This window comes from Neomonachus schauinslandi, chromosome 4 (genome assembly GCF_002201575.2).
Source record: "Neomonachus schauinslandi chromosome 4, ASM220157v2, whole genome shotgun sequence".
Taxonomy (NCBI): Eukaryota; Metazoa; Chordata; class Mammalia; order Carnivora; family Phocidae; genus Neomonachus; species Neomonachus schauinslandi.
Window position 1 is genome coordinate 139,162,391 of NC_058406.1, and position 13,941 is coordinate 139,176,331.

Here is a 13,941-nt window from a genome sequence, read left to right on the forward strand (position 1 = left end):
CCCACCTTCCAGCCTGACAGCTTCAGGCCCAGGTGATTCATTTATTCCCAGGATAGGCCTCAGAGCAACACTTTCCGGGGTGACTACTTCTCAGAAGGCAGAAAATCCGCTCTGGAAACCCTTCTCTCTTTCTTTCCCTCCTTCCGCCCTTCCCCCTCTGCCTCTCTATCACGCCCGCTCTGGTTCTCTGGAGTTCAAACTCGCGCCCCTGGACCCAGCTCAGCTCCACCGCCCCGGGTCGCCCTCACGCGCGCGGGCGCCTTCCTGCACGCCGCTGCCCCCTGGCGGACGAGGTCGTTAGCGCCCTGGCCCCGGGGTTTCAGCGCTCCCTTTCTGCCAGGTGGCTGCGCTCCCTTTCTGCCAGGCGGCTGCGGGCGGACCCTCCGTAGGCTGGCCACCGCCTTCGCCAGCTCGCGCGCCTGCCCCGCTCGCTCGCTTTTCTCGCTGCCCTGCCACATCTTCCTCTGCCTCCCACCCGAGGGACCATGTCGCGTCTCAGCTGGGGTTACGGCGAACACAACGGTGAGCGCTTTCTGCAGATCCGAGGGAGGGTTTTGCTCAGGGGGCGGTTGTAGGGGACAGATCCACACACTGCTGATCACGCACTTGCGAGAAACTTTTTGGTTCCTCTTTAAATTGGGCAGCTTTCCCCAGAGCTGAATGCAGGAAGTGGAGGGAAGGCTTAGTCTTCTGTAGACGGGGAAAAGCGTTATTTGGAGGGTGTTGATCGTGGGGGTGAGAGTTGGTGTGCGTTAGCCCCGTGAAGACTCCCAGACCCCGAAATCTTCGTTACATGTCCATTCACTTTCCTTTGAAAAGCCGAGGACTTTCCCTAGTAACAACTACTTATCAGTTAAAGGCACGGAGATTAGAAGTCTGATGACATACTTCAATGAATTGACAAGTTCACTATTCACTTGGAGGAAACAAGTCATGGAAAACATTTGAAGCTATACTTAAGAAATTTTAATAATTGAATTGCAACCCTGATGGTTTAAGTTGCATTCTTGGCAACCAAAATACTGCAATTTTCTTAATAGCTGTTACTATAAAATATTGCCATGGCAGTTTGGTACTGTTAGCTTTAGGAAGATTTAAGTTCTTTCTAAAAAAAAAATGAAGTTATACTTCGGGCTACTTCTTCACTCTTTCTCCCTTTCCCACACTCATCCTTGCAGAGACAGAGGATTATTCAAATTTTAGCACGTTGGTGAACATGTATTTATTGATGGGAGTGTTAGTAATAATAAGATGTATACTTCTTCTATATACTAAATCATCAAAATAACCATTATTTGAAATAACTGCAAGATAAAACCAAGAAAGCCTGACAATGACTCACTGTCAAAATTAGATCTGTGAATAATAACAATAATAATAATACTTTCCTTGGATTAACATATATATTATTGAACAGTACCCTACAGTCAAATTTTATAGAAAGTTTATTTTCACAAAGAAACAGAAAATCTTCTTTTCTAATTGTAGCCTTTTTGAAGTTATGATTAACTTGCCAGTTTAAAAATGGCAGCAGGTGAAATTTAGAACTTTAATAATAAAAGGTATAATTTAGGTGAATTTCTTTCTGACTGAAACTATAATTATAATCTCACACTTTTGCTACTTTCCAATTTATGTTTGGGAAAAAAACACAAAACAAATTTCTTTTAATTTTCCTCTCTGCTGGAATAATTTTAATTTTTGTTATTTAATAGTTCCTGGGTAGCAACAGTGTCCTCATTATAGTTAGGAAGAAGAAGGGTATTTTCAGTCAATGAGTACTGATTCCTCTTTACTACGTTTATATGTTAGAAAATAGTGGCTCCAATGGAGCTCATCTTCAGAAATTTAAAAAATCTATCCCTGAAAAGTCACTACCAAAGAGAGATTCTGTATTTCTGCTAAGAATTTATAGGGCCATTTCCTGCTTTTAGATAGCTTTCTGAGGACCGTGCCTGTAAGTAGATCAACTGTGCCAAAATCCTACTGGAAATATGTTGAATCCTGACTGGGCAAGTTTGGTTGCTTGTTTTCTGTTGAGACTGACAGAAGCAGTGAGTGAGCAGATAAAAGGAAACTTAAACTGGGTATAGTAGCAATGACAAAATGGAACACCAAGAGTTGAGGCATTGGACTGGGGGACCACCTTCACCAAAAACATGTAAGTTCTTGCACTAACCTGTGATAGTTTCATTGGTTCAGTTTAGGGAATGTGACACTTACTGAAAACTACATGTCTCTATAGATACTCAACAGTTCTTGAATCAGTGGAAGATTCACTAGATATCTCTACTTAAGAACTAGGTTTAAATGGGTTTAAAGTTGGATGTTTTGGAAAAATTTTTTAAAAGGGGCCTCTTTAAGAGGCAGGGAAATGAACCCACTATGGTGATTAATAAATGATATTGAATAATTTATGCAAAGTGGGATTATTTTTATTTTATTTTGGGTTGCCTCTACTTTTAAAAATTATTCTTGTTATAAAGGACTGGAAATAGGAGAGTAAAGGAATTAGGAAGAGAAAGAAAAATGTCAACACCATTTTGTGATGTATGCATCACATATTCAAACTCTAATTCTCATCAGGTTAAGTCATGCTTGGTGACAGTGAGATAGGAAACTTTTTTCACTTAAAGCAAGGACTAGATTGTGCAGAGAAAGAGTACTAGAAAGGTAAACTGGAGTTCTTAATAAACCAGGAAATGTAATGCCTTTTTTGTAATAAGTTGTAGGCAAGGACTTTTGATGTTCAAGTTGCTTTGAAGTCCAAAGTGTCAGATTCGCAAGAGAAGAGCTTTTAAGTTGTGTGTATGGTTGTTATATATTCATGCTCTGACTTTTTGTACCTGAAGCATATGTGAAGGAAAGAGCTTAAGCTTTCTCCTTTGCAAAATTGGAGACTAATAAGGAGCATTAAATTTAGAGATTGAAGCTGTTGGTAATTGCAATGTATTTGCATTTTTGAAATGTCATTCTAAATCTTATCCTTAAAAGTATTTGTTGTTGTCAGTAACAAATGTTTAATTGTCATGCTGTGTCATTTTAATAAGTACTTGAATGTTAGAGAAATCCAATTAGTGAAAGAGGGAAAAGCTTAGTCAGTAGCCCTGTGCTCTACCGCCTTGGTGGTAGCTGTGTAAATTGCAGGCATAGTAGACATAATTGAGTAGTCACTATAGGTTAGAGGTTCCTTGAAGCTGCAGTCTTGCTCTTGGTTTTGGGAGGCAGAACTTGAATCAAGTCTCCCAGAGAAATGAAAAGTCTAGACAAGGGAATTGCCCGCTTATTGGTTCATGTCAATTTACCAAACGTGTGTCCTACTTGGGAACTAGATGCAATTTTGACTTTTTGAATAGAGGATCAGGATGACAATTGTCTCTTGTGTTGGAATTCAAGTGTGACACTGGCAAAATAACCGCAGAAGGACCTTCTGAAATGTAGAAAGAAAGAAAGAAACTGTTACCTGACTCCCCTGAAGATAATCAACAATATTACATTTCCTGACATGGTGCAGCCATTTTATTTGGATTATGCTGTGTGAAAAATTTATGTATTTCCTTAGTATGCCTGTTGCACATCAGAGGTAACTGAGTTGAGGCCTGGGTGACACCTGAAGACACCAGTGAGCGATAGAAGAAAGAAATAGGGATAGCATTTTTAAGAACTGCACCCTTTTTTTGCTACACAGCTTTCTCAGTTCCATTAATTCTTTCATCCCATGAACTGGTTGACTGCTGGAGCTACCACAGATCATTCTTGGAGCTGAGACTAAATCTCATTGTTTTCAGTGATGAATTGTGCTGTTGTTTGTAGCTTGGTAGAAAGGTACCTCTGGAAAGTACTTTTTTTCCCTCTAAAGATGTATTTATTTTAGAGAGAGAGAGATCAAAAGAGAGCACATGTGCGTGGGGGTGGGGGAGCAGCAGAGGGAGAGAATCTCAAGCAGACTCCCCGCTGAGCAGGGAGCCCGGCAGACATGGGGCTCAATCTCATGAGCCATGAGATCATGACCAATGAGATCATGACCTGAGCCAAAACCAGGAGTCGGACGCTTAACCAACTGAGCCACCCAGGCACCCCTAGAAAGTACTTTTTAAAACTTACATGCTTTTGGGGGCCCCTGGGTGGCTCAATCGGTTAAGCGTCTGCCTTCAGTGCAGGTCATGGTCCCAGGGTCCTGGGATCGAGCCCCACATTGGGCTCCCTGCTTCGCAGGAAGCCTGCTTCTCCCTCTCCCACTCCCCCTGCTTGTGTTCCCTCTCTCGCTGTGTCTCTCTCTGTCAAATAAATAAATAAAATCTTTAAAAAAAAATAAAACTTACATGCTTTTTGTCCATAAGGGTTAGTTGAATGCTGCAAATGAATTAAGGCAAACAGGAGGTTTTCATACCCATAATAAAAACAACTAGTCTTGTAAAAAAAATTAGATGTAAAAGTCCTGAAGATGAAGATCTCACTTGTTTTTCCTTCAACTCAAGCACAGTGCATTTGTTTGGTAAAGGAAATAACTTATTTAGTCCTTTTCTTTTGGTCCTATATATTTAAGGTCCTATTCATTGGAATAAATTTTTCCCTATTGCTGACGGGGATCAGCAATCTCCGATTGAGATTAAAACCAAAGAAGTGAAATATGACTCTTCCCTGCGACCTCTTAGTATCAAGTATGATGCAAACTCAGCCAAAATCATCAGTAATAGTGGCCATTCCTTCAGCGTTGACTTTGATGACACAGAGGACAAATCAGGTTGGTTCTTTTTTTTGGTGGGGGATGAGGGTCTTGGATGATTAGACTGTGATTTCTTATCTTTCATATTTAAAATACCTATGCATTGTGTGTTCCTTATCAATACTTTGCTAGAACTTGTAATAAAAGTTTTATTTGACTATTTCATGAGATAATGTCTCTCACACTGTGAATGTCATGGACCAACCAAATAAAACTTTAGTTTATTTGTTAATTTGATAACTAAATGAAGTAGAAAAAGAGAATTTCCTTAAGATGAACATTTAATCCTTCTTCAAGCATATCTACTACCCAAGGAATGGATGATATCCAGTTTAAAGTTAAGTTGAGAGAGAAGATTAGAGAGAATTGAATTTTGGAATACTTTTTTTTAAAGATTTTATTTATTTATTTGACAGAAGAGAGAAAGAGAGAGAGCACAAGGGGGAGCAGGGGGAGAAGCAGGCAGTGGGAGAAGCAGGCTCCCCGCTAAGCAAGGAGCCCCATGCGGGACTCGATCCCAGGATCCTGGGATCATGACCTGAGCTGAAGGCAGATGCTTAACCAACTGAGCCACCCAGGCGCCTGAATTTTGGAATACCTCTTAAGGCTTCTGACAAATTATTTTTATTTTTAGTCTAATATTAGGATGTTGCTATATTTGCTCTATTAATGAAAAATATAGTTAAATTATAAAAATCCTAAATTGGAAGAAGGTTTTCACTTATTCATTAAGCTCAGATTTAGGTTAGTAATAATATACTGTATTTATGTGACACTATATTGTTAGCAAAAATTATAAGCCCACAAAACTTCTCATATTTGTCAAATTCATAAAAGATGTATTTTCATCAGAGCATTGAGGAAAAATGCACAAAGAAAGATTAATACATGGTATTTTTAACTTTTGGGAGAAGGGGGGACATTGCTTTTTATATACTATATTCAGTTGTCTTTTCTTCAAGCCCTCAGTTTTATGAATCTGTATTAATAGATATGATTGGTGGGTACATTGTAAATAGTCCAAGGCTTCTGAGTATAAAGTTTATACCACCCATAATCATAGTTTGGTACAGTTTATATCTCAAACATAAAAACTTGAGGCTACCCACTCCTAGTTTTAGAATAAGAAGTGATTAAATGCACTTCACCTAAAACTTTAATTTTTTTTTTTAAGATTTATTTATTTTAGAGAGAGGGAGAAAGAAAAAGAACACATGAATGAGGAGAAGGGCAGAGGGAGAAGGAGAGAATCTCAAGCAGACTCCCTGCTGAGCATGGAGCTTGATCTCATGACCCTGAGATCATGACCTCAGCTGAAACCAAGAGTCAGACACTTAACTGATTGAGCCACCCAAACGCCCCAAAACATTTTTATTTATAAATGTGGGCAGCCTTAGTCATAAAAAATTCCTACTCTAATTTGCTTGATGATGATCTAGGTTTCCTCTCTCCCTCTCCCTTTTTCCTTCCTCTCTTTCTTTCTTCCTCTTTCTCCCTGTCTCTTTCCCTCTTCCTCTCATTTTCCCTCTACTTTGGGTTAACCCAGGGGAATCAGTTTGTTTGTGTTTCCAGATTTGACACTGTGTCTATGATTGGTAATGTGTGCTCTCTCCCCCATGTGAAGGCCTCTATCCTATCTAGATCACAGTGAAATTACCAGGGTTAATTGGAAATGTCTGTAAAGTACTTTGTACCCTCTGAGACAGAAACTACATAAATATGGGTCATGATTCTCATTCTTTTTTCTCAAGATAAATTAAAATAGAATGTTTCATGGTGATTCTGGGTATTAAATCAGTGAAATAGTAGAAACCACTACTAAATTGTTGGCTTTTCTTTTTCTTTGGTAAACTATAAAAAACACAAAGATACTTTCTGGAGCAAACCACTTTGATTTGAAGAAGACAGTTTCCATTTTGTAAAGAAGCCATTCTTGACCAAAATTAACTCTGAATCCCACCAATCAAGAAACCACAGGCATGAAACCTTCCTCATGGTCCTTGCAGGCCTTCTTTGTCTGGGAAGTTGCATTCTGTGTGATTAACCTCTGGTGCGTCACCCATAGGAATTTTAATAAACCTTTAAAAAGGTGGCAGGGGAGCCTGGGTGGCTCAGTCGATTAAGCATCTGCCTTTGGCTCAGGTCCTGATCCCAGGGTCCTGCATCGGGCTCCCTGCTCAGCGGGGAGGCTGCTTCTTCCTCTCCCTCTGCCTGCCGCTCTGCCTGCTTTCGTGCTCTCTCTCCCTGTCAGATAAATAAATAAAGTCTTTTTAAAAATAAATAAAGTAAAAAGGGGGCAGGAGGATATGAAATTTTGGGGGAAGAAGTCCTCTTGGCCATGGTAGGGGAGAAATAATCTGATAAGGAAAGACAAGGGCATTCTCACCTTAGCTCCTGGTCTTTTTGTACTCAGACAGGATCTCAGCTCTGGGAATCTCACCCGACTGGCCCCACAACTCTTCCTGTGGCACTCCAGGCTTGTCCTATCACAGAACTTCCCACACTGCATTGTAACTGCCAGTTGGTTCTCTTTCCACTCAGCTCAAGACTCCCTGTGGGCAACAGCTATGTCTTACTCATCTATCTAGCATGGTGCCTTGCACACAATAGGTACTCAGTAAATGTGTGTTCCAGTTAAAAACATTTTTTTTGGTATGATGTTTCCTGGAGGACCTAGAAAATTGATATGGCATTATGGTACAGGATACATTAGTCTACATAGGCGAAATCCCAATAAAATTGATACATTAGTGTACATAGGCGAAATCCCAATAAAATTGATACATTAGTCTACATAGGTGAAATCCCAATAAAATTACAAACCACCAGAAATCAATTAATATTTACCATTTGACACCTAAGTATTAGTGGATTATTCATTGTTTGAATGTTTAATTTTTAAAGGCTGTTGTCCTAATTTTTATATTTTAATAAATGAGAGTTCCTGGCATAGAGTAAGTGCTTAATAAATATTAATAACTAATAATAATAAAGCATAATACATAACAGGCCTGTATCCTTACCATATATGAGGTATGTTGTGCTGAAATTTTTTAAAGATGTCAAAAGGAAGCTGGTTTCTCGTTAAGAAAGGCCTCCTTGGAACACCAGTGACTTGATGGTTTCAGTGCTTATTCTTTAATTTTCATCTCTAGAAATTATTAATTTCTCAGTTACAATCTAGTTATCAAGTTCTAGTTATGTGGTTCTAGGTAACTACCTGAAATCAACCAAATTCACAAGATCTGAAGTTATACATTAGAAAAGAAAAAAAAAAAAAACAGAAAAAGATATGGGGGAAAGATACCTTAGTTGTGTGATCCCTCCCAGAAGCCAAGATCTGCAGGAAACTGAATTGATGATCTGTGACAATGTAGATATTACAAAGCTTTAGTGTAATGATGTTTCCCTCATTAGACTGTAAGTTCCTTGAGGATAGGGATGATCTTACTCAGCATCCCATACTTAGTATTGAACACAGTTGCAGGCCCATAGTAAGCTCCTCAGAATCTTTGAATGAATGAGCAATGGGAGAGTAACATGGTGTGCATATGCTCAGAACAAAAGAAGCCAGACTTAATGAAGACTTTCCTGGCTCCATAAAGAATTCAGGCCCCAGTGACCAGAAACATCGATGGCCTTGGTCTCTCTCTCATAGTATAATCCTGGCAGATTTGTGCTGTTTGGTTCCTCTTTTCCTAGATTCCAAGCAGAATACAGATGTGCTATTCACTTAGCTTTACTTCACAGAAATGTTTACCACACAGTGATTAGGCTATGACTTTTGTTAGATTCACAGTCATAAGAACATGTTCTGTAGCGATTCCTAGGTCACTTACTCAGTAGCCACCTTATAAACCAAAGTTTATGGAGAAGTGCTTCTATAGATGAGGTCTTTTTCCTATTTTATGTTCGTGGTATTTATCGATGCAGACACTGTCCTAGGCACTAGAGATACAAGAGAACAAGACAGATTCTGCCTCAAAAGAGTTTGTGTGCTGGTGGGATAGACAGTAAATACATGCAAAGATAAGTGTGTTAATTTTTAGATTTTTTTTTCTGATTTTGTTGCAACCCTGCTTATCATTTAAGGCCACTGACGATGGTGTAGTTTCAGAAAATGAGTTGGATTAGCAAATTTCTAACAATCTAGAAACATTTCTAGTTTCACAACATTGTTGGTCTTTGTAGTGTATAACAAATGACAAGGACCCTTTTACTAAGATATTAAAGATTTCCCAGGGGGCGCCTGGGTGGCTCAGTTGGTTAAGCGACTGCCTTCGGCTCAGGTCATGATCCTGGAGTCCCGGGATCGAGTCCCGCATCGGGCTCCCTGCTCAGTGGGGAGTCTGCTTCTCCCTCTGACCCTCCCCCTCTCATGCTCTCTCTCTCTCTCTCTAAAATAAATAAATCTTTAAAAAAAATAAAGAGGGCACCTGGGTGGCTCAGTTGGTTAAGCGACTGCCTTCGGCTCAGGTCCTGATCCTGGGGTCCCGGGATCAAGTCCCGCATCAGGCTCCCTGCTCGGCGGGGAGTCTGCTTCTCCCTCTGACCCTCCTCCCTCTCGTGCTCTCTGTCTCTCATTCTCTCTCTCGCAAATAAATGGATAAAACCTTTAAAAAAAAATTTCCCAAACTTTTATGGCATTTAACTCTGGTTTATTAATCTCTGTAGACCTCTTATATGAGTGTTTTATTCGGAAAAGATTTTAGAAAAATTCTGAATGAAAGGATAAATGGACTATGCTTGTATACCAGCTGTGATTTTGGAGAAATGATTATTCATTTTCAGATATAAGATGGAGACAATAGGGGCGCCTGGGTGGCTCAGTCGTTAAGCGTCTGCCTTCGGCTCAGGTCATGATCCCAGGGTCCTGGGATCGAGCCCCGCATCGGGCTGCCTGCTCCGCGGGAGGCCTGCTTTTCCCTCTCCCCCTCCCCCTGCTTGTGTTCCCTCTCTCACTGTCTCTCTCTCTCTGTTGAAAAATAAATAAAATCTTTAAAAAAAAAAAAAAAAGATGGAGACAATAATATTTATTTACTCATCTAGGTTGCAGAGGAAGATGAATGATTTGACACATGAAAACACTAAGTCATTCTCCTTAAAAATAACTTTTGTCACCATTATTCATTTTATGTTATAGTTTCATTATTTTATTATAGACTATTTCAAAGTCAATGATAAATTAACTGTAATACTGGGCGCCTGGGTGGCTCAGTCGGTTAAGCGACTGCCTTCGGCTCAGGTCATGATCCCAGGGTCCTGGGATCGAGTCCCACATCGGGCTCCTGCTCTGCGGGGAGCCTGCTTCTCCCTCTCCCACTCCCCCTGCTTGTGTTCCCTCTCTCGCTGTGTCTCTCTGTCAAATAAATAATAAAAATAAAATCTTTAAAAAAAAATTAACCGTACTATTTTGACTCACTTTTCCCCACCTTGCGTTTCTTCAGAAGAGCTCTGCTCCAAGAGAATGTTTTCTTCACAAGTAGACATTTGCTGATCATGGTCCCAGTTTGGGTATTTTAGTGGAAACACTCAGATGTGGAGTCCAAATATGTAGAGTGTAAGGCAGTCTTTGTTGCTTAACTAGCAGAGCTATGCTAATCTGGCTTTAAACCCTGGATTCTGAGTAGGCTTTCCAGAGATCAACCATTATTCTTGGATGTTTCCCTAACCATGTGTGTTTTTGGTATCACTTTCTTTCTCTTGAGTCAGCTTGTTTGCATCTTCTCCCAAAGTTAATTCCACATTGATTACTCAAGCTCTCTAATCTGCTTTTTATGTTTATATAGGGAATGACTTTATGTTTCAGCTCAGGTCTTATTATGCTACAGTAAGAAAAAAAAAGGACAATAGAATTGTTGGTTTCTTTGGCAATTATCATATGATGTTATTCATAGTGGAATTTAAGAAACAAAACGGATGAACATAGGGGAAGGGAAAGAAAAATAAGATGAAAACAGAGAGGGGGCAAACCATAAAAGACTCTTAACTATAGAGAACAAACTGAGGGTTGCTGGAGGGAAGGAGGGGGGGGAATGTGCTAAATGGATGATGGGCATTAAGGAGGGCACTTGCCGTAATGAGCACTGGGTGTTATATGTAACTTATATATAAGTGGTGAATCACCAAATTCCACTCCTGAAACCAATACTGATTTCTTTTTATTTGGAATGCCATTGCATCCATGCTGTATGGAGTCACTTAGGGAAATGTGCTTTTTAAATTAATTTATCCAGGGCGCCTGGGTGGCTCAGTTGGTTAAGCGACTGCCTTCAGCTCAGGTCATGATCCTGGAGTCCCGGGATGGAGTCCCGCATCGGGCTCCCTGCTCAGCGGGGGGTCTGCTTCTCCCTCTGATCCCCTTCCCTCTCGTGCTCTCTGTCTCTCATTCTCTCTCTCTCAAATAAATAAATAAAATCTTTAAAAATAAATAAATAAATTTATCTGTGAATCATCTTTGCAACTGCTTGTTTAAAGACAGATCAAATGTTTTATTCATTCATTCATCAAATATTTATCATGTATCTGCTCTGTGATAGTTACTGTGCTTAGGTGATGCGTCCAGTAGGGACCGAATCAGAGTCTGCTCTCGTGAACACTGTTCAGTGGGAGACTCGAAACCCCAAAACTACTCTGTTTCTAACAGTGTAACTAACAGAAGAGCAAGCCCTAGAATCTGATGTAAATGCTTCTTCTCTTTTATTTTTCAGAGGGCTTTGGAAATAGCTATCTTTATTTATTGTAAAGAAATCTGGATCCAAATGAATCTAAAGAAACCTCCAACCATTCGACCTCCCAAAAAATTTTTATTGCAAATGCTCAGTTTTTTTCCTTGGTAGTTTTGATAACTGTAGAAGTTAAAGAGCATCCAGTCTAATCTCCTAATTAAAAATAGACAGACAAACGAACACAAATATAGACAAGAAAGCTGATGCCCACAGAGGCTTAAGTGAGTTTTGGAAGATTACATAATTCATTAGCTGAGCTGGGACTATCCCCAGTTTTGTTGATCCCAACCACACTAACTCTTAATCATTGATGTTCAACTTTAGCTGAGTCCACCTGAGTAAGGAAGGAATGAATTCAGTTGTACTGGTTAATACAACCAGACCATTTCTCTCCCTCAGTATAGCTCAACGAGGGGTGTGCTTTAGGCAAATGTATTTTCCATTCTTTCCCTTGCTGTGTCTAGAAGACTGCATGGGATATGCCTTAACATCTTTTGCTTCTGTAGGCTCCCTGTGGAACATGGGACTTGAACTCACGACCCTGAGATCAAGAGTCACATACTCTACTGACTGAGCCAGCCAGGCACCCCATAACATCTTTTGCTTCTTATATAAGACAGATCATTCCTGACAAATTTTGAGATATCCCTATCTCTGCATCTCTACCTATCTGAAATCTCTGAAGAGTAGGGTCATTTAAATCAAACTATTATTAAGGCTGCATCTCACAATCTAACACTTCCATTGGATGTTGATGGGAGATTAGTAATGCATAGGGTGTATTGAACATTCAGTGCTTTCTTATCCCCCCCACCATATCCTTTAAACATGCCCAATAAAAATTAATTAGGAGATAGTTTAGAGCTATGTTTTCTCTTAAGAAGCTCTTCCATATACTTAAGATATGATTCTGTTGCCAAAAAAGAGTTAATTTTGTCCTGTATTCCAGGTTTCCCTGGAAAGATAGAATTCAAGTACAAAAGATATGCTTACTTGGCCAATTTTTGTAGTAATCCTAACAATGAAATAGTAATAAAAGCTAACATGTCCAACATGCTGATTGTGTGCCAGGCAGTGATAAGTTCCTTGTATTCAACTTTTCTTCTATTTTCAAAACAGTATTAGGAGGAGGGAGTATTACTGTCTTGAGGTGACAGACATAAAAGCTAAAGATTTGAAGTTAGAGTTGACGCAAGATCACACAGTAAGAGCATGAGCCTACATCTTCTCAATGCTGGAGGCTGTTTTCTAAGCATAGTGCTGGGCTGCTCTACCAAGTTCAAAGTGGCCCTCTTTACATACCACATCCTTATTCAGAGAGGCTGACATCCTCCAATAAACAGACCAATTCTTTGCTTTTAGGAACTCCTAATTTCTTCTACTTTCTAACCCCTGTGTCTGTTGTGATTTCCCAGATGTCCCATAAAAATCTGTATTGTGGACTCTCCAACCTTTTAAAATGTTTGTTTTCATTCCTCATATACCTAAAAATTGTATGCCTTTTTGCAAACTGAATGACACATTTGTAAAAAATTCCTCAGAGGACATGGGCATGTTGAATAATTCGGGGAGATGATATGAATCGTAGCAGCATGTGTAAATATTTTTTTCTTGCTAACAATTTAAAATATGTTGGTGTTTAGTTCTGCGTGGGGGTCCTCTCTTTGGAAGCTACCGCTTGCGACAGTTTCACCTTCATTGGGGGTCTTCTGATGATCACGGCTCTGAACACGTGGTGGATGGAGTGAGATATGCTGCAGAGGTAAGCCATCGGACATATATTCGTGATTCAGTGGTTTCCTAGGTGGTGGGATTTGACTCTTGACTCCAAATTAATCCTGAGCAAATTAGGAATCAGTGTCTAAGATTGCTTTATTCCATCAATAAGAGAGTTTATCAGTATGAGAGCTATAAATGTGGTCCTTCTGAGCCTTACACCAACTCTGAGAGCTTAGGGTTATCGTGCTCCTTCTAGAAATGAGTAAACTGAAGGTTTGGAGAGAGTAAGTAACTTATCCAATTAGGAAGCAGTTGAGATGGATTTAAACTCAGATCTGTCTGATACCAAATTACAAACTCTTTCTAGAATATCTGTTGTGTTTCCTGAAAGTCCAGGAAGAAGGCAGAGAAAGAGACATTTGATTTGGGCACAGCTGTGGTCCAGACACAGGTGAATACTAATATCATATTTTGTAGAAGTGATAGTAAATGGTAAAGTTCCTTATAGGGAAAAGAAATGAAGACAGACTCTCCTAAACTCTACATTACCTCTATATTTACAGGTCTAAAAGGGAATCTCTGTTAATTATTGAAGTCATAACACAATAAAGCATTCATTGACATTTTTTTAATTGGGAAGTTACTCCTTTATAACTATATTCATTAATAAAACCCTACTTTTTCTAATCCTCTGTTAAATAACAAAGCATAATATACTTCAAATTTTAATACCCCAACTTTTCCATGAGATGAAAGTGAATTATTGTA

General features: G+C 39.6%; 1 protein-coding gene across 2 annotated transcripts in view; it reads left to right on the forward strand.

Annotated features, from left to right (window-relative positions):
• Positions 1-476: 476 nt before the first annotated feature.
• The window catches only part of CA13 (carbonic anhydrase 13), a 35,299-nt gene continuing 21,834 nt past the window's right edge, over positions 477-13,941 (forward strand). For both annotated transcript variants that reach the window (XM_021688204.1, XM_021688205.1), the window contains exons 1-3: positions 477-522; positions 4,547-4,744; positions 13,098-13,216. In XM_021688204.1, the coding sequence (XP_021543879.1) occupies positions 486-522; positions 4,547-4,744; positions 13,098-13,216 (354 nt within the window). In that variant the 5' untranslated portion in view covers positions 477-485. The remainder of the gene's footprint in view (positions 523-4,546; positions 4,745-13,097; positions 13,217-13,941) is intronic.